The sequence below is a fragment of the Pinus tabuliformis genome, chromosome Q (assembly GCF_031772625.1).
Source record: "Pinus tabuliformis cultivar Carrire ecotype Pingquan chromosome Q, CPIR1, whole genome shotgun sequence".
In the NCBI taxonomy this organism is placed as follows: domain Eukaryota; kingdom Viridiplantae; phylum Streptophyta; class Pinopsida; order Pinales; family Pinaceae; genus Pinus; species Pinus tabuliformis.
This window is the reverse complement of record NC_142296.1, coordinates 1,030,330,984-1,030,351,393: the sequence shown is the minus strand read 5'-3', so window position 1 is coordinate 1,030,351,393 and position 20,410 is coordinate 1,030,330,984. Positions and strand designations below refer to the sequence as shown.

At 35.4% G+C, this 20,410-nt stretch overlaps 1 protein-coding gene across 1 annotated transcript; it reads right to left on the bottom strand.

Annotated features, from left to right (window-relative positions):
* Positions 1–475: 475 nt before the first annotated feature.
* LOC149223003 (serine carboxypeptidase 1-like) lies at positions 476–2,225 on the bottom strand. Its single transcript, XM_089383216.1, has 6 exons — positions 1,957–2,225; positions 1,731–1,829; positions 1,434–1,514; positions 1,104–1,337; positions 734–802; positions 476–613 (listed from the first exon to the last, which is right to left on the bottom strand). Exons 1-6 carry the CDS (start codon positions 2,020–2,022, stop codon positions 596–598), a joined length of 567 nt encoding a protein of 188 aa, XP_089239342.1. The 5' UTR covers positions 2,023–2,225; the 3' UTR covers positions 476–595.
* Positions 2,226–20,410: the final 18,185 nt, after the last annotated feature.

Sequence of the window (20,410 nt, the reverse complement as noted above, 5' to 3'; positions counted from 1 at the left end):
GTTATATGGTTAGTATCTCACCAGCTTCTTGCAAACTACATTCCAAACTTCAAACTGCATGCACTACAAACCAGAGTTCAATGGATATGCATGCCCTGCATACTGAGGACAAAGAAATGGTGTGGGGATACCCTCTGCATTTGGCTATACATTCGGAATGGCCCTTGTGGGTGTTGCCCATTTGAGACTAAATGAACATCACTTGAAGTTCTTCTCATGGCAAAAGAGGGGAAGCCAAACTGGAGAGTAAAGATTGGTGGAAACTCATGGCCATCTAAAATGTCAGCAGATTTTCCAAAAGATCCTTTCCGCTTACAATAACCTCTTCTTCAAGGACTGTCCGAAGGAGGACCCAAGGAACAGAAAGATAGATTAATGAAAGAATAAAGACAACACATTTGTACCGGGCCTAGCCTAAACAGAAGAACAAAAGGAGAATCAGACTGAGAAACAGAAGCATACCTGAGAGAAAGAGTCGAAACAGGGGAATTAGAAAACAACTCTTCCCAAGTGCTAGCTTTTGAGTTTGAAGAAAGATCCTGGCTAAAGGATCTTATATGACTCTTTGATTCTGACAGAGGAGGATCTGATGTAACTACATCTTATAATAACCCTGGACAGTGTTATGACCTTCTAAGCTTAAGTCTGAAACTCTTTTACTAATGATTTGAATTGGCCATGATAAAAAGACGAGAAGAAAATTAACTAGCTAGGACAAGGTTAAAGTGGATACCGATTGCGCATGAATTGCTTTTCTGACATAGGGATTATTTGCCCAAATGTCCGAAAGTAAATATTTGTCCTGTTTTACAGTATGAAAGTCGAATACCAATAGTTAAATTTACAAAATCAAAATCCAAAACCTCTATTCTCCTCCGCCAGAAAACAAACCAAAGAAATGTGAATTTAATAATTTTCCTTTTCAAATCCTAGCTGTTCAGTTGGAAGGCCTTATATATTGAGATATACAACACATATGAAGGAAACCCTCGTCTTTTATTGCATATGTCAGTTGTCAAAAGCCTAAAAGAAAATAGTCGATACAAATTTGCTATACTGCAAATAAAACTGGTTTCAAATACGTAGCGTGTATTGCAATTTACCACAGCAGGGCATGGCCTATCCTGGTAACCAAGTTGTAGATGAACTGTCAGACATCCGTCCTCAGAGGATTTTGTAAAACAACCATGACTAGAGATTCTGCTCGTTGACCCAAGAAACTGATCAAATATTTCTAATTTTTCGTACCTCTTGGTTAGAATTCTTGATCGACTACCTAGGCTATGTGTGTAACAAACCGGATCAAGAATATTGCCTCTGTTGGTTCCGTTCAAAACCTGTTTTTCAAAATGCCAAATCAGGACTAATTTTCCAAGGAATAATGTAATGTCCTGAATTTAGCAAAGGAGACTCGAGTGGACTACAAGCATTACCTCCCACACTTCTAATATCTTCGATTGACAAGAAGCATTGGTGGAATACGAATAGCTACCATTGCAAGTCTCCTTTACTGCCTGCAGCAACAAGTATGGAGAAGTTCTATATTCAACACCTGCTGAAATGCCAACTGATTTAAATTCTCTAAACATAACAGTAAACAACTCGTAAAATAATACCATATTAGACTAGTAGTCAAATGGCATCCTTAGAACTACCATCCTTGTATGAAGAATACAAAAATTGTGCCTATGATTCTATGGTATCTTATTTTGTTGTTGTAGGGTACACACCTGGTATAATTCATCTGAAATAAGTCCCTTTCGATGTGCAAAAGGCACCTGTGTGCTGTCAAATGCTTCATCTGTAATTCCATTTCCAACCAGATAACCCTGAAAAACTAGCCATGCAAGAAGCCAGACAATGAGAAAACGTAACGTAGTTTCTAGTCATCAACATATTTTGGAGAGGCCTGAATGAAGGCTATGAATTTCAATTAGATTAGCAAAGAGTTTTGACCTTAAGGTTCAAGGTTGGGTACTTAATACCAGCTGCATTTTCTGTCATAGACAATATACAACACATATGAAGGAAACCCTCCTCTTTTATTGCATATGTCAGTTGTCAAAAGCCTAAAAGAAAATAGTCGATACAAATTTGCTATACTGCAAATAAAACTGGTTTCAAATACGTAGGGTGTATTGCAATTTACCACAGCAGGGCAAGGCACCTGTGTGCTGTCAAATGCTTCATCTGTAATTCCATTTCCAACCAGATAACCCTGAAAAACTAGCCATGCAAGAAGTCAGGAGGCCTGAATGAAGGCTATGAATTTCAATTAGATTAGCAAAGAGACTGGACGTGGTAATAAACAGGCTAGTAATAAAAAGAAAAAACGAATAATTAAAAGTTATATAAAAAATTATTAAATAAAATAATATGACAATTAGAATATATAAATATATAAAAGTCGCCACAGCTGGACCGCTGGACTTCATGCTACCGCATGGATACCAAGTGTCGCGTTACCTGCACAATTCATGCAGTGAATGAATGGCTTCTGTGCGCAGCGGGTGAACCACTTTCTGTGTGCAGTGGGTGAACCACTTGAGTTAATGGCTTATTTGAATGGCTTCGTGCAGTTAATGACTTGGGAGTAGGTAGGTGATGTTGTGAACGGCTTATATGTGAAGTGAGTGAACAGCTTCTTTGAATGGCTTAAGTGAATGGCTTTCTTTGCGCTGTTAGACAACAAATTCTATGCCTTCAGAGAAGAGCAGAGAGATCCAGGACTCTCTAATGGCAACCGTTTAAGATTAAACATCCTATTGACATGAGGTAAGATTGATATTGACAACTTGACATTTGACCGCATAAAATATGGTGTTATTGTGCAGGGATTTCTTAACTACATGAAGATCTTGCCGTCAAAGAGGAGGGATTTCTTAACTACATGAAGATCTTGCAATCCTAACAATCCTCCATGATATCAGTGTCGTCATCAAGCCTTCTAGGTAAGTTTTTCATATGCCCTTTATTCCTAGCAAGATCTATTTCAAAAGCAGCAAGCAGCTCCACTAATATGAAATCCTGTCTGAAAGAAGGTGAAGATACAGGGCTCCGCTACCAGATCTAGTTCTTCTAGCAGGTGAAAAAGTAACTAAAGTAAAGGGGTAGTTCATAGAGGCCGCCATACCTGAAAGCAACTCTCGTGAGCTAGACAGAAAGCTACTACCAGAGCTAGCCCACAAAAGGAATAAGGTACTAAATTTTTTCTGGAACCAAAAGCCTTGAGGCGAAGGGAGCAAAGAGAGCATTGGTTTTGATTCAATCTCCACCGCAGCGACAGGACCAGGTTCAGGTTATACGGATCCAGAGCTACCAGCATCATATTGAGATCCCTTGCCATTAGTTTGACCGCGTAGCAGAACCGGTCCTAAACCCTGAATAATTACTGTTTGCTTTGCTCACATCGCATTCGTGGGCTTAATAACGAAGCTAGGCAACTACGGGCAGTGAAAGTTTGATCAGCAGCATCTGAGCCAGGTACATATCTAGATGCAGCTTGTGGGTATCAGAACAGGCCTGCCATTGCCTTCCGTGCGGGAAATTTTTGCGCAGCTTGCAGTTTATTTGTTGCATTCGAGTCACCATAAACAAGGGCCGAGGAAACAACACCTAGCGAGCAGTTAACAGCTGTTGAACCATGGCATGCACCAGCTGCCAACAGCATACATGCACAACCTTATAACAGGGAACACCAAACCTTAGCATACCCCTGCAGATAATACGAATCGAATTAATGTTAACATTAAAACGAGACCGTTGACGTTAGCGATAATGCATCGGGCGTAAAAGCAATCTAAGCTATGCTCGAGGCGGAAGCACCGGGCGTAAAAGCAATCTAAGCTATGCTCGAGCCTCTTCCGCCTCGGGAAGAGGCCAAATAAGATGGCAAAGCCTCAGGTGGAAATGAAACTTAGGTTATCTCGGCACATGAAACTTAGGTTATCTCGGCACATCCCCGCACAGGGCATTTGCAAACCTTATGATAATCACCGAATAACACCGAGCAGCGACTAAGAACTAATGCTATATCCCCTGCGAACGATTACTATAGTCCCTGCCGAATGCCAGATGGCAGGGACTAATAACATATTAATCAAAATTTGAACGGGGACTCGGTCTTCGTTCTAAGAGTACTTTTTATAATTGCAATGGATATTAAGTATGGAAGCTTCGCTTTAGAAGGAATTTTTAATAATGAACATTAAAGGCGAAATAATATAATTTGAACGCGGCTTGAGTCCTCGTTTCAAGAGTCTACTCTTTATAATTGCAATGGATATTAAAGTTGGAAGAATGAATTAGGTAGGGAATCTTCCCCTTAAAAGGAATAATTTTTTTTAATGATTCGAATGAACATTAAAGGCGAAATAATTCGTTTTGTTTAAAAAAATTGAGTATAATATAAAAACAAAATTAAAAGTTAATCGTAATTACGTAAATCTTTTTATTTAATATATTTGACTATAGTTTTTCAATGTGATTTAATATTATTTTTGAAATATAATTTTTTATTTTTATAAATTATAACTGATTATGATGATTCACATATTGTAAAATATTTTTAATAATATAAATAATGATATTTTATCAAATAATTTTTATTTTTTTTAAACGTTGTGTAAATTTTATTATTTTATAAGAATAAATATATAGTTATACATTGAAGTTTGATAATCAATATTAAAACATAAAAAGCATTGTGTATTGTGTGTTTTTTAATAAGGGAATCACACTTTAAAAAAAAATTGTATTAGAATAATTTTTTGCCGAGTGATGTTAAGGAGTAGCTATAATAAGATGTTAAACAGAAAAAATAGAGTTGGAAAATTAAATTTAAAACTGTAAGACCTAGAAATGTAGAAAAGTCATGAATTGGGTGGAAGGAGAAGTAGAAACCTCTATAAGGTTTTCTTTTGAGGTGTCAGTAGCAACAAAGACTAGAACTCTTTCATGTTTTTTGGATAGCTAAGTGCATATGATTACCAACAAACAAGATTGTTTCTCTACATGGTTGAGTCATTGATGAAGATATAAGTGTTTTTCTTCATTGATTTGAAGGACTTGAGTCATGAATGATTGCATGTGTCGATAGAGCATGAGGGTTCCTTGATACTTTGTATAAACCAAATGTTGAACCATATATGTCATTTACTCATCACAAATATAACCTCTCTTCTGCTTGGCCTCATCCTGAGATACTAAGGTGTTGCTTGACATCACGTAGGTAGGAGTAATGAAAAGATCTAGCAGGGTCCCCCATTGCCAATTCTGCTTTGGTAGAGCATAATAGAGATTTCCCTTGACTTCTTCTCGAGGAGCCATTATAGACCAATGCCGAAGAATTAGCTAAGAAAGTGAGACATACAAATAATCAAAATGGAAGGGTTACCAAGTACCAAAGGAATCAACATAACAGAGACCATTTAACCCACAATCCATAAACATAATGTACTAACACCAAAAGGAGAGTCGAACATATCCAACATGAAGAGGATTAATGACACATTAATTGTCCATGATAATCATAGAGTTTCAAGCCATCATCCAAGAGACATTCACTTGTATCTACTTAAGATATGATAAGTTGCTAGAAGCCACATGCAAAGGGAATGTTGCAAATGAACATGTAGAGCTACTCTCTTCACCCATCTTTTTTGCCACATGCATTGTGTGACTTAGAATTGATCACCTTATCACCCTGCAAGGGGGATTTGAATTTTCCATTTTGATTATAACAAAAGAGGTCAGCTTGATTAGTTAAGTTTCATAGGGTTGAAAGTATGAAAAATAAGTAGACAAAAACATGTCTTAAATTAACATCGAATTTGTGAGCTTTTGCTGATTTGGATCATTCTTCATGTCACCTTCTATCATGACCTTCTGATCTTCCTCTTTTTGTTGATCTTTCTCTTGAGTACATGGAGGATTTGATGATAACCATGAGGGAACTCTCTCGATCTCTGATTCTGATCTCTTCTCTTCATCAAGTGCAGCCCATGGTTCTTTGATCTCCTCTTTGGAATCTTCTTTTGCTTTTGGTCCTTCAATGTTGTCAATATAATCTCTGCTTTGCAACACTCTTCCTGAGCTTTGGTGAAGATCATTGGGCTCAAGAGGAGTTGTTTGGATATGTTGTGCCTCAGATTTGCAATGGGGTTGAGCTGCTCCATTGTGTGGTTTTGGAAATGGTACGGGTAGTTGAGTGGAGGTGTGAAATTGAGATGGAGATGGATGGCATTGTGGTTGGGTAGGCATTTGGGGCTGCCTTGGTGGAGGAGGAGGCGATGGTTGTGGATGAGCAGGTGGTGGAGGAAAATGAGCGGGATGAGAGTTGTACTGGGGCCTCCACTCCTGATAAGGTGCATTCCACTGAGGCTGTGGCTGAGCATAAGGGTGAAATGAATGAGCAACTGGTTGGGCATAATATGGATCTATGAAGGAACAAGGAGGAGGTGTGAACCAGGAAGGATGAGCAGGGGGACCCCAAGAAGGCATGAAAGTGGCTTGGTAAGGGTCATAATAGGTCTCGGATGTCCCTGCAGTTCCTGCTGGTAAGATCTAGGTCCATGTGGCCTCCTTTGGTTCATATAATAGAGTGATTCAGTGGCTTCTTTGGTTCTCTGATATGCAACTTTGAGTCTGGGTAAGGAAGGGCACTGATCTGTAGGATGGTATTCTTCACAGATGAAACACACTTCTAGGGAGTGCATTGGACATTCGTTCCTAGGATGCTTTCTAGTGCACCTAGGACAAAAAATGGCCAAAGCCCTCTTGGCTTCCTCTTGCTTCTTTTGGATCCGCAAGGTATCCAGTTGCATGGCAAGAAACTGCCTCATATCACTCTTGAAATCTTCGATCTGATTTGCAACTTCATTTTTGGATAAGGTACTGCTCCCAACATTTCTGCTTGTAGCCATTTTCTCCAGAGGAATGTTTTCTTCTTCTTCTCCCCTAGAGGTTCTTTAAATATGCCTTGATGTCCATCCAGGGGTTCTTCTTAGTCACAGCCATAGAAGAAGAGAGAAGGTTGGCTGTGTGAGGCAATGGGGGGTGTTGTGCAATCATTTTTCTAACTTATCTCTACTCCTACAAGGCATGAAAAGAAATCTTTTTGGTTGATTTTTGTATTTTTTTCTTCTTGTACCTGCAAAACTAAAATAGGTTGAACTGCAACTAACTAGCTTGTTGAAATGAAAATGCGGAATTGAAATGAAAGCAGGAAAGGACTAATCTATTTTGCTCAAATGAAATTGCAGGAATAAAATGCTAGGCTATGCTTGCGAAATTGAAATGCTAATCTACGCTTGTAGAAATGAAATTGCGGAATTGAAATGCTAATCTACGCTTGCAGAAATGAAATTGCGGAATTGAAATGCTAATCTATGAAAGCAAGAAATGCTAATCTACTTTTGCATAAATGAAATTGCATAAGGGAAATGAAATAAACTACTTAGCAGAAAGTTGTAGTAGAAAATAGAAGAATAGCAACAATCACCAATACTCTGCCGCTTCCCCGGCAACGGCGCCAAAAAGATGGTGGGCTCCAGTATTGTAGCAATAATGCTACAACTCCTGGAGCTTCCTATCTCTAATCTTATCAACCCGGTAGTTCGTAACAAACTTGGAAGTGACGGTGCTGTATGCACAAGTCAACTTCTATATGTTCTCAGAAGAAGCTTTCTAAATGATGGATGAAGGCTATCTCAAAGGAAATTATTCTACTTTGCAAAAATGAACTGAAAGCCAACCAAAACATGGAAACCCTAGTAAACCCTAATCTGACTAGCTTAATCTCTATGATGCAATGGTGGGAGTGCAAATGTCTAAAAATGATGCCATTACTTCTAGTGAGATGAGATGCATGAATTTAAACTACTTTCATTGAAAAGAACTCATTTTTGTATTTTTGCTTAAGTGGTTGGAGTTAGTATGATTTCGTTTCTTATTAGGTTTTGACTGTGCAGGGGTAGTGCGAAGGGAAAGAAAGCTTGGGAAAGGTCAAGAGGGCTAGGAGAGGTTCCAGGGGATCCCTAACATCATTCCACAGGAGTCCACAACGTTCAGATGCTCAGCAACCGAGTTTGCAGGCTTCTACAGGATGTCTGCAGGGGATCCTACAGGAAGCTCGGGATTTCTACAGGAAGTCTACTAACTTCTACAGGATGTGCTATAGTTGGAGTTTTGGGTGATGGAGGAGTGGAGGAGTTGTATGGGTGGGTGGGTAAGGTGAAGGAGGAGTTTGTGGTGGCTCAGGGACAGAAATATGAGATGAGGAAAGAGTGGGTACAGTTGGTTGGTGAATAGGAGGGTGGAAGCAAGGAAAAGTTAAAAAGATGGAGCCACGTGAGAAGTAGAAGGGTTGGAAGGCTAACGAGCTGAATAGAGGTCGAGCAAGTGGCTTCAGGCGTGGTTGAGAAGAAGAAGAAGACGATAAAGTGATGCTATGCAGTGTAAAAGAAACAAATCCTCTATATCTTGCACAAAACCGAGAATTCCATCAACCTATTCTAACTGTGTTATTAAACCAATGAACAGCAATGTAAAGTGTGGAGAAAAATCGTGCATGGTGTTGGAACGAAGAAGTAGTGCACAAGATCAGAATGCATGGATGGATCTACAATCAAAATGACTGTGTGGAAGCTTGCATGCAAGTATAAGACTGCGTTTTTTGGTGGTTGGTACAGCCCACACCCCCAATCTATAAACAGAGATGGCAGCGAGTGCACTATCAACCTTTTTTTGAAGCTCTAATGAATTACAATCCTACTACTCTAATCTAAGCAACTAAAAGCACTTTAACCATAAACTAATCCTATCCAATCACATTAAAGAAATTAAATCAGCAGACTATGTTTTTTTCAAATGCATGTCAAAGCAAAGAAATAAAGTGCTGAAAGGAAAACAAGTAACAATACAAGGAAAAGGAGGTCTATTGCTCTCAGGTTGGGCCCTAACCTGAGAGCTATAACTCCCTTAAAAACTCAGAATTGAATCCAAAGCTGCCTGCCTTTATTAAATAATCATGAGTCTAACATCATGCCAAAACTGGCTTACAAAAAGCAAAAACTGAGCTGTAGCTCGTGCTTAGAAATTGCAACAGTAGTTCAAAAGTTCAAAAAAGCTCCTATCAAAGGCTACGGCCTCAATATTTATACAAATTGAGGACCCAACAGTCCTCCTAAACTTTAGGGACTCGGCTGCCCAAAACTTGGAGTTAACAGCAGTCCTACTTGACTTGCTTGGCTGCCCTTGTGCTGATTGATTCGGTGGCCCTTGAACTCCGAGCTGATGGTGGAGAATTCGAGGTAAGGGCCCATAAATGAAGGGGACACCTTCCTACAAATCCTCTAGCTTGTTCTCCCACGAATTTGGCTGCCAAGTGCTCATTAAGACCTTCAATTTTGTCTCCAAGTTGACCAAAAAGGCTACACAAGGCACCCATTAGACTTGTTGGCATAATGACTAACCAAATTCACTCTATTAACATAAATATAATCAAAACATGCAATAAACTAATGAGAATGGTGGATTAAGTCAAATTAGGAGGTTGAATGAGCCCAAATAATTGCCCATTTTTGGGGCTCATCAAATACATAACCTCCTCTACGTTGATCATCAATTTTGCAGTATTCAGAAACAATCGCATGCGCACATTGAAGCATCAATCACACATATCAACACAATATATCACGGGGAAGGCATACAGCTGAAAACCCCCAACTATCTGTATATTATATTGATTGAGAACATGTAACAATACATAGTACAATACTCCTCACAAGTACTTAGTACTATCTCCACCTGTTACACACAAACTAGCTCAGATCTGAATCAATCACAGGTTCGAATCTCCTCTGTTGCTTGCCTGCCTCCACTGGGCAATACTGCATGAGAATAGATGAGTATGGCTGATCCAAACTCGTATTTCCCTTGGCTGAACCACGCAATCCTCATTGGCAATACTCACTTGATTGTGCAAATCTCATGCACAACTATAGTCACAACTGACAGCTGTCTTGCCCTTTCACTCACCTCTAACACTTGTCTCCACTGAACTGTCCATGCACTAAGTTAACTGGTGTATTCTTTAGTTTCTTTATGAGTTAATAATTAGTGAATTAATTAATAATTAATTCACACCACTCATCGCTAGTGTATTATGCAATTAGATTAAATACAACTAGTTCAACCAAGTCAAACTGAACACAACTCCATCAACTCCTCAATCAACTCCACCAAACTCAATCACTTGAGTTCTAATTGAAGTCCATCATGCAATAGCTCAACTGACCGATAATAAAAGCGTATTTCCTTCTGGCAGTTGCATGTGCCACATCCGTAGCTCGAATTGAAGTGCTCCAAGAGGATAAGATAATGTTTATAGTCCAAATATTATTAAGAGCTAATAATATTTGACTGTTCTATATTTAGACTGGCAGTCTAAAAATAGACTCTGCCCATATGTCTAAAAATAGAAGTCCATCTATTTTTACCAACATGACCAATCATCCACAAATAGCATCTTTCAACTCATAGACCATGATCAATATGTCTAAAAATAGACATAGTCTAAAAATAGACTTTGCGCCAAAAATAGCCTGCGGGCCCACTTAGTGAAGGCGACTCCTTTCCACTAAGCTCCATCATCTTGTTGCATTTTCAACAAAATTTGCACTGACCTTGGCACTAAGGTACTCTCTGCACCTACAACTCTCGTTACTGATGGTTTCTGCCTTAAATTCACAGTTATTTTCTTTAGGAAGACTTACAGAAGATGGGTTGACTCCTGTCTTAGGGCTTGTGTCATGCAGAGGCAGCTTGCCAGAGGGTCCTTGATCATGTATCTCAGTGTCTGAGCTCATGCACGAGTAATTTTATTTCTATGACTGCTACCCAACCTTCCATGCTCTGGTTACTTGTTAAAATTTTATGTATTTGTTCCTCCCTGTTGCAGGTTATTCACTCCAGCTTCCTGATGCCTTCCACCCAAACAGGTACTACTCACAGCTAAATACTTTGGTTATTGATACTTTTTCTACCCACTAATTTTTCTTGTTTTCTTTCCAAAAAACTATGACTCATGGAAATGAATCTCTCGTAGGTACGACGATTTTATGTCATTAACTTTATATTGTCGCCTTGAGGAATGGTCCAAGCAATCTGGTACTCATATATTTCGCATGTTTGCTCCAGGTGCTTTTCCTATATCAACCCTTACTCTAGTCATCAAAATTATGGTACTCAGGATGTGCAATTGCCAATGGTTGTTATGGTTCATTAATTTACTTGGGTGCAGTTAGCGTTTGTTTGACACCAAGGAAGTCGTTGTGCCCCTAAGGGTTTTTACTGTGTTTTTTTATAAAATTAGCCAGTGATGGCATTATATGTGTAGGTTAGTGGGTGCATTCCATGCGACCCAACCCAGATTGCATGTATCACATCATATGTGTGTCTTGTTGGGTTTTGTCTCAGATACTTAATTTGACCTCTATGAAGGCATAATGTAATTATTTACTTCTTAGTTTATCACGGTTGTATTTATAAAATTTCTGTAGAATATATTAGATTTTTATGGAATGCTATCATGGATTTGGTTGTTGTCCGAGTTTGTTCCTCTGCTCATACACACAAACTTTACTTGAGTTATCGAATTGTGACAGAGTTTTATTTTTTGTTGCAATGGTTACGACATGCAATGAATAGTATTAAATCTTGTTAATTCCTTGTACTCACTTTGTTTTTTCATTTTTACTGAGTAGTTAAGTTTGCAGTACTCTAGGACAAACATAACGACACAACTTTAGACCGTATGGGATAAACTCATTGTTGGTTAGTTGTTACCCTTTAACAGTAACTTCCCAAAAATGAATTAGGAAACTACCAATTTTCCAACATGTATCATTTCACTGTTACATTTAGAAAGGATTTCTCTTCTAACTAACCCCTACCTAGACACTCAATTTATTTCATTAGAAAGTGTATAACTAGGAACCTAAGTTCTTTCCTTTACATACAGGAACCAAATTAATATTACTAGCATTTACACCAGATGTTGCAAAGAGAATGCAGGAATATGAAAGAAGAGCATAAATGAAGGCAATTGTGATATGTTATCTAAATGTTACCTAGTTTGGAATTATTTCCTTTAATCAACTATATAGAACATATGAAAGAAGAGCATAAATGAAGACAATTGTGATATGTTATCTAAATGTTACCTAGTTTCGAATTATTTCCTTTAATCAACTATATAGAAAATTACCTGCAATGTCTCATGATATCAAAGATGAGGATGTCATTTTTCCCTCCACCACTTATTTCTATTTTTATATTTAAATAAGTGTAGAAACAACACTTGTGATTCTACATTCACTATATGGCAAAGTCTATGAGGTTCAAATAGTCAAGGTATTTTTATCTTGTTGGTAGACAAATCCAATCTCTCTTGCAAAGAGTCATAACAAAATTAAAACAATAAAAACAGAATATACCAAAATTTTGGAATGTAAACTTCATTTCCAACAAACCACCATGAAATGCCTTGTTCCGCCTTTATTGTCAAAAAGAGGACAAAATATTAGAGAGTGTGCATAAAGCTGATATATTTTTGTCTTCTTGATAGAGCCCAGAAGGAAGCATAAGTACTCAAATGAACAAGCCTAGTCATTTGTATTTGACTCAATTGGTTCATGCATTAAAGGAACTCAAGTTCCTTTTTGTTGGATTTACAAAATATATATATTTACAATGTAATGAGTAACTTGGATAGGGAAATATGTGGCATCTCTGATTATATTATTATTCGAAGACAAATGCATGAAAGACACTCAAGTTGCTTTTTGTGGGATTTACAAAATATACATATTTACAATGTAATGAGTAACATGTATAGGGAAACAGGTGGCATCTCTGATTATATTATTATTCGAAGACAAATTCATGAAAGGAACTCAAGTTCCTTTTTGTTGGATTTACAAAATATACATATTTACAATGTAATGAGTAACATGTAAAGGGAAACAGGTGGCATCTCTGATTATATTATTATTCGAGGATGAATTCCTTTACTTTTTTGGACTAAGCAGCATATCTTACAAGATAGATATAATAAGGGGTTGACTTCCATCCAATCCTCATTTTATTATTCCAAGATGAATTCCTTTACTCTTTTGGACTAAGCAACATATCTTACAAGATAAATATAATAAGGGGTTGACTTCCATCCAATCCTCATTGTAATTTTACTGGGTACATACAATCCCCAATAATTTGGGGTCAAATAGAAGGTTTTAACTTCAAACAAAGGCCAACTCCGATATCTCAATTAAAACCTTATTTTATTTTATTGAGATTAGATGAAAATGAGAGTTCCATGGAGATATTGTACATTCGTTCCTTCTTTTAGATAAAGTGTACATTCAATCCCCAAGCATTTGGGGTCAAAAAGGAGGTACAATGAACTTAGATATCTGAATTAAAAACTTATTTTATTTTATTGAGTAGATGAAAAGGAGAGCTCCATAGAGATATTGTACATTTGTTCCTTCTTTTAGATAATTCGCTGCAAAGCAAGTCCAATTTCAAATTGAAAAAAAGAAAGTTACTTCATAATCATAATTTCGACGTGTTCTATTCCAATGTAGGTAGATGATATTTTCATAAATTATTTGTGTAATTTAAATTGGGTGAATTGAAAGAAGAGCATAAATGAGGACAATTGTGATATGTTATCTAAATGTTACCTAGTTTGGAACTATTTCCTTTAATCGGCTATATAGAAAACTACCTACAATGTCTCATGATATCAAAGATGAGGATGTCCTTTTTCCCTCCACCACTTGTTTCTATTTTTTATATTTAAATAAGTGTAGAAACAACACTTGTGATTCTACATTCACATTCAGATATATGGAAAAGTCTATGAGGTTCAAATAGTCAAGATATTTTTATCTTGTTGGTAGACAAATCCAATCTCTCTTGCAAAGAGTCATAACAAAAATAAAACAATACAAAAAAAATATGCCAAAATTTTGGAGGATGTAAACTTCATTTCCAATAAACCACCACGAAATGCCTTGTTCCACCTTTATTGTCAAAAAGAGGACAAAATATTAGAGAGTGAGCATAAAGCTAATATATTTTTGTGTTCTTGATAGAGCCCAGAAGGAAGCATCAAGTGCTAAAATGAACAAGCATAGTCATTTGTATTTGACTCAACTGGTCCATGCATGAAAGGCACTCAAGTTCCTTTTTGTTGGATTTACAAAATATACATATTTACAATGTAATAAGTAACATGTATAGGGAAACAGGTGGCATCTCTGATTATATTATTATTCAAAAACAAATGCATGAAAGGAAATCAAGTTCCTTTTTGTTGGATTTACAAAATATACATATTTACAATGTAATGAGTAACATGTATAGGCAAATAGGTGGCATCTTTGATTATATTATTATTCCCTTTACTCTTATGGACTAAGCAGCATATCTTACAAGATAAATATGATAAGAGGTTGGCTTCCATCCAGTCCTCATTGTAATTTTGTTGGGTACATACAATCCCCAAGCATTTGGGGTCAAATAGAAGGTTGTAACTTCAAAATAAGGCCTTTTTATTGGATTTACAAAATATACATATTTATAATGTAATGAGTAACGTGTATAAAGAGGTGGCATCTGACTATATTATTATTCTAAGACAAATTCCTTTACTCTTCTAGACTAAGCAACATATCTTACAAGATAGATACGATAAGAGGTTGGCTTCCATCCAGTCCTCATTGTAATTTTGCTGGGTACATACAATCCCCAAGCATTTGGGGTCAAATAGAAGGTTGTAACTTCAAACCGAGGCCAACTCTGACATCTCAATTAAAAACTTATTTTATTTTATTGAGATTATATGAAAAGGAGAGCTCCATAGAGATATTGTACATTCGTTCCTTCTTTTATGGCCAACTCTAACATCTCAATTAAAAACTTATTTTATTTTATTGAGATTATATGAAAAGGAGAGCTCCATAGAGATATTGTACATCCGTTCCTTCTTTTATTGGGGTCAAATAGAAGGTTGTAACTTCAAACAGAGGCAAACTCTGATATCTCAATTAAAAACTTATTTTATTTTATTGAGATTAGACATATTGTAAATGTGTTCCTTCTTTTAGATAAACCACTGCAAAGCAAGTCCAATTTCAAATTGAACAAAAGCAAGTTATTTCATAATCATAATTTCATCGTGTTCTATTCCAATGTAGGTAGATGATATTTTCATAAATTAGTTGTGTAATTTAAATTGGGTAAATTTCACATCTATGAATTGATCTTGAAAATATTTTAGAGTTCTTTACTGGATTTGATCATTAGCACAAGCCTTAGGTAAATTCTTATACATGGTTTTTTATGTTTTCATAGGGTCAAAAATTTGCATTTTGTCTCTCATTTTCTGTGAATCACATAGTAAAAATACATAGCATAAAATTCTTGCCACCCAATTTTCTAATGTGTGTCTAGAGATATAGGATAGAATAATTATCCTCTCATTTTTTGTAAATCACATAATAAAAAATACATAGCCTAAAATTCGTGCCACCCATTTTTCTCACATGTGTCTAGGGATATAAGATAGAAAAATTCTCACAATTACATCTAACAAATCGACATTATGGCTAAGATACAAGACAATGAATTCACTAAAAAAAATGTCATATCAAATAAAGAGTGGTTGTACTCTTGCTCATCTAGTAAATTAAAGAATAAAGATGGAAGGAAGAAATTATATTACATGTATAAATGTTTTTAAACAAAAATAATAATAAAATTATTTACATGTTTATAATATTCCCTAAATCTTATTCATTCCTTTCTCATAAAATGATATCTCTTTCTTGTCCTTCTCCACACAAACTTTAACACTATTATTATTCATCTATAATTTGCGTGCTGTTTTTAAACAAGAATAATAATAATAATATTTACATGTTTATAATATTCCCTAAATCTTATTCATTCCTTTCACATAAAATGATATCTCTTTCTTGCCCTTCTCCACACAAACTTTAACACTAAATTATTATTCATTTATAATTTGTGTATATCATTGTTGGATGTTGTACTCTTACTCATCTAGTAAATTAAAGAATAAAAGTGGAAGGAAGAAATTAAATTAGAGCTACTCTTACTCATCTAATATTAAAGAATAAATGTGGAAAGAAGAAATTAAATTAAAGCTCTTTTTACGGTATCAATCTTTTTAAACAAAAATAATAATACAAATATTTACTTGTTTATAATATTCCCGTATTCATTCCTTTCTTATTAAATGATAATCCCTTTTTTGCCCTTCTCCACACAAACTTGCCCTCTGAATTATTATACATCTATAATTTGCATGTATAAACAAGAATAATAATACAAATATTTAACTATTTATAATATTCCCTAAATCTTATTCATTCCTTTCTCATTAAATGATAATCCCTTTCTTACCCTTCTCCACACAAACTTTAACACTAAATTATTATTCGTCTATAATTTACATGTTACATGTATATATATAAATAATTAATTTAGAATACCATGTACTTTACGTTACCATGTACATACATATCTTGAAATATCTTTCAAGAAAGGCATTCAAAAGGTGTTATATGCAATGCGATAGCTCATATTAATTCTCATCAAAAGTTATACAACTATCTACCATTGAGAATATGAAAAAATATCATCCATATCAATATAATTCAAACATTAATAAGTATGTTATGAAATAAGTATATATATAATTAATCCTAACACCATAGTGTTAATTCTGGTAATCACCTAGCTCATATTAATTGTTATCAAAAGTTATCACAACTACCTACAATTGAGAATATGAAAAATTATCATCCATATATATAATCCTAACACTATATTGTTAAGGAATAATCCTCTTAAAAAATTTAGTAATGACTAACCAATAGTTACATAAAAATTATCATCCATATATAATCCTAACACTATATTGTTAAGGAATAATCCTCTTAAAAAATTTGGTAATGACTAACCAATAGTTACATACATTTAAATTATGATATATAAATTTTCATGAAAAAAAACTATTTTGAAAGAGAAGTCCCACTAATTTACTAAAATAAACAAATTACCATATTTACATAATCACATAGATTGTTACATTTATTAAATTTATAAAAATAGTTACATTTATTAAATTTATAAAAATAATCTTGAAAAAATGAAAGAAGTGAAAACAAAAACTTGTAAAATATAAAAGTTACAAATAAAATATTTATTTAAAAAATGTTTTTGTGTTTACTTATTTGTCTTCTTGATCAAATAGGATGAGGGCCGTGCGGGAAATAATAAACAAAATATAATATTATATTCCAGTTTGTCCATACAAAATATAAGATCATATTCCACTTTGTCCATTATTTCTCCCACTTCCCGTCTCATGGTGAGGGTATATTATTTTATGTTCATCACTCATGGTGAGGGTATATTATTTTATGTTCATCATTGCTCACCCATTATAGTATGTTTATTATTTTTTTCTTTATTATATTCTGTTTATTATTTCTCCTTGACCAATTTTCGTAAATTTGGTAAATAAATAAAAGGAAAAAAATAAAAATAAAAAAATATTTGAGTGAGTATGATTTTTTTTTAATATATAATTTACATATTTTTTTTCCCAAGGAAAAATTGTAATTTTCTATTATAAATGGAAAATTACATATTACAGATGTGTGGCATATGTTATATGTGTGACTTTAGTCATCCAAAAAAAAATATAAGTTTGTATATGATTACCCATTTAGGGTGGACCTTCAAGGTTCAGTAAAAGTTATACAAAAAATTACAAAATTTCAAAATTGCTTTGCTGTAGATTTTCTCTTAGTTTATGCATCGGATAATCTATGATAAATTAGGGCCTGTTGTCCCACTGCTGAATTCGATCTATATAGGGCTTGTGATAGTATTGATAGGCCTCTTCCTGTTTGTGTTCGTGAATCAACCATTCACCTCTAGGTTGATGCGCTGCCTCTTTTGAAAGTTGATCCGCAATTTTGTTGTGCTCCTTGTAAATATGCATACATGTAATCTGATCAAATTGTGATTTTAAAAACAATGCATCATCCAAAATGTTCCTAAGTGAATGAACATGGCATGCAGATGTGCAATTGAACCAATTGATAACAATCTTAGAGTCCCCAAAGATCTGAATGTGTCTACAATTATGATTCATTGCAAAATATAAAAGATGACGAAGTGAGATGAGCTCAGCAAAGTTGTTTGTGCCAGCACCCAGGCCCATACGAATGTGGAAGGAATGAGTATCGGATAGGTGAAGTAGGAGTCCCCCCACACCCCTGGTCTTGGGTAAAACCATCAAAGTAGGCCCATGGGTGTTCATGGTCAACGACTTCAGGGATGATAGATCGGGCAGGGGAGGGTTGTTCATCCTGCAGAATTTCATTGAAGCTGTTGCAGATCCTAGAAATAATCATTGGCCACTTGATATGCATGTTGTTGAAAATTATTTTGTCCGTGCTTAACCAAATATTCCAACAAATGATCAATGGAATGCCTCCTTGATGTTATTTCCTTCCTATCTCTGAATAATATTTAACGCAGATAGTACCTACTCCCAAACTTGATGAGTGGTTGTGCAGGACATGAATAAATGATCATTTGTTTCCTCCTCCCGATGACATATGACACACCAAGATGGACCCTGAAAGGATCTTTTCATGAGATTAATGTCTATAGATGTCTTGTTCATGATGATGTTCCACATGAAGAGGTGCGTAGCGGGTGCCTTAAGTTTCCAGATCGCACGCCACCAATTTTCCAATACAGTGGGCTTATGAGCAGCGTGGATGATGGGGTATCCCTCTTTAAGTGTATATACTCCATGTGATATCGGGGCCCAAATCAATTCATCATCGTCATCCCTTGTTCCCTTATTCGAACATGTGATTATGATAATGCAGTAGTGTATTGCCTCCACTCCTGTGCCCATTGATGAGGGATACCGAGATTTACTGTTGTCTTCCATGCTTGTTGGAATATGGACGAATTCAGCTGATCCACAATATGAGTTGTTGTGACTTCACTGTTGTCTTCCATGCTTGTTGGAATATGGACGAATTCATCTGATCCACAATATGAGTTATTGTGACTATGCCTCTGTTGTTTAGAAATGTAATTAGTGCCGGAGGGAGTTGGTATAGATTGTCACATCCAATCCATGGGTCTACCCCAATACGGACCATTGTAACATTGTTAATTCACCTATAATTTAAATATTTTGTTTGAATGAGATAAAAATATAAAAATAAAAATATGCATAATAAATTATGTTTTTTTACTATTAATTTACATAGAAAATATTTTAATATGATAAATTAAAAATATATTTATTGTCTTAATTAAATTTAAAATTACTACTAATAATAAAATTTATTTTTATAAAAAATATAGGCCTCAATTATAAATATAAATTATTTGGTTTGTAGAATTTAGTCTATGCATATCATTAAATCAAAGGGCATAAAAATATGTTAAAATTGAGAACAAGCTTCACACCATCCTTGAAAAACATATATTATATAGTACAGTATTTCCGGTACAGTGATATTAAAATGTTTTCATACACCCAATGTTTACGGTGATATTAAAATGTTTTCATACCACCAAAAAAGCCAGAGATATTAAAACGTAAAACGTCTTCACATACCCAGAAAAAATACATTAAGACAATCAAAACGAGACATATATATGTCATTTTTATAATGTTGGATACCAAACTTGTTTATTCCAATAATTAAGAGGTATGATTTGTAAATACACACATTTTTAAATTATGTCCATCATGATCTTACAAATAATGATGGAGAGAGATTCTGCTGATAGAATTATACTTCTCCGCAGGGAGAATATTGTGTTTTATTTTATAATCTATTCTACTTGTTCAGAGTCGCAACTTGGCCTAGTGGAAAATATTCTAGTGGTCGATGGTTGCAACTCACCTTTACGGGCTCCATCAATTTTGCCAACATAACCACCCTGATTTCCGATTGAGTCATTAAGGAGGATTTTGTGTAGAGGCGGATGACAAAGATGATTCAGTGATAGACGACCGTAACTGGTTAATTGCACTATTCGAGCTGCCGGCCTTGGATGCTCCGTAGCTACTGACACTACTTTTCACAAACGCGGGCTTTTTGGGATCCGGCAATGTCGCACAAGAGCTAGAGATCATTAGTAGAGCATTAGATATAGCAGGATGGATGCCCGGATCGGCCTGTGTGCATACAAGTCTTACGCGAATGCATCTTAATGATTTCTTCCACTGGCATGTACTCCTTACATATGTTTTTCTAGTTATTCTTAA

What these genes read in the sequence shown, in the direction of transcription:
- LOC149223003 (XM_089383216.1), bottom strand. Translation starts at nt 2,022, where the DNA reads ATGTGTTGTATATTGTCTATGACAGAAAATGCAGCTGGTATTAAGTAC. An exon ending in ACCCAACCTTGAACCTTAAG is followed by an intron (nt 1,830 to 1,956) that starts GTCAAAACTCTT and finishes CTAGTTTTTCAG; the next exon opens with GGTTATCTGGTTGGAAATGG. An exon ending in TTTCAGATGAATTATACCAG is followed by an intron (nt 1,515 to 1,730) that starts GTGTGTACCCTA and finishes TTGTTGCTGCAG; the next exon opens with GCAGTAAAGGAGACTTGCAA.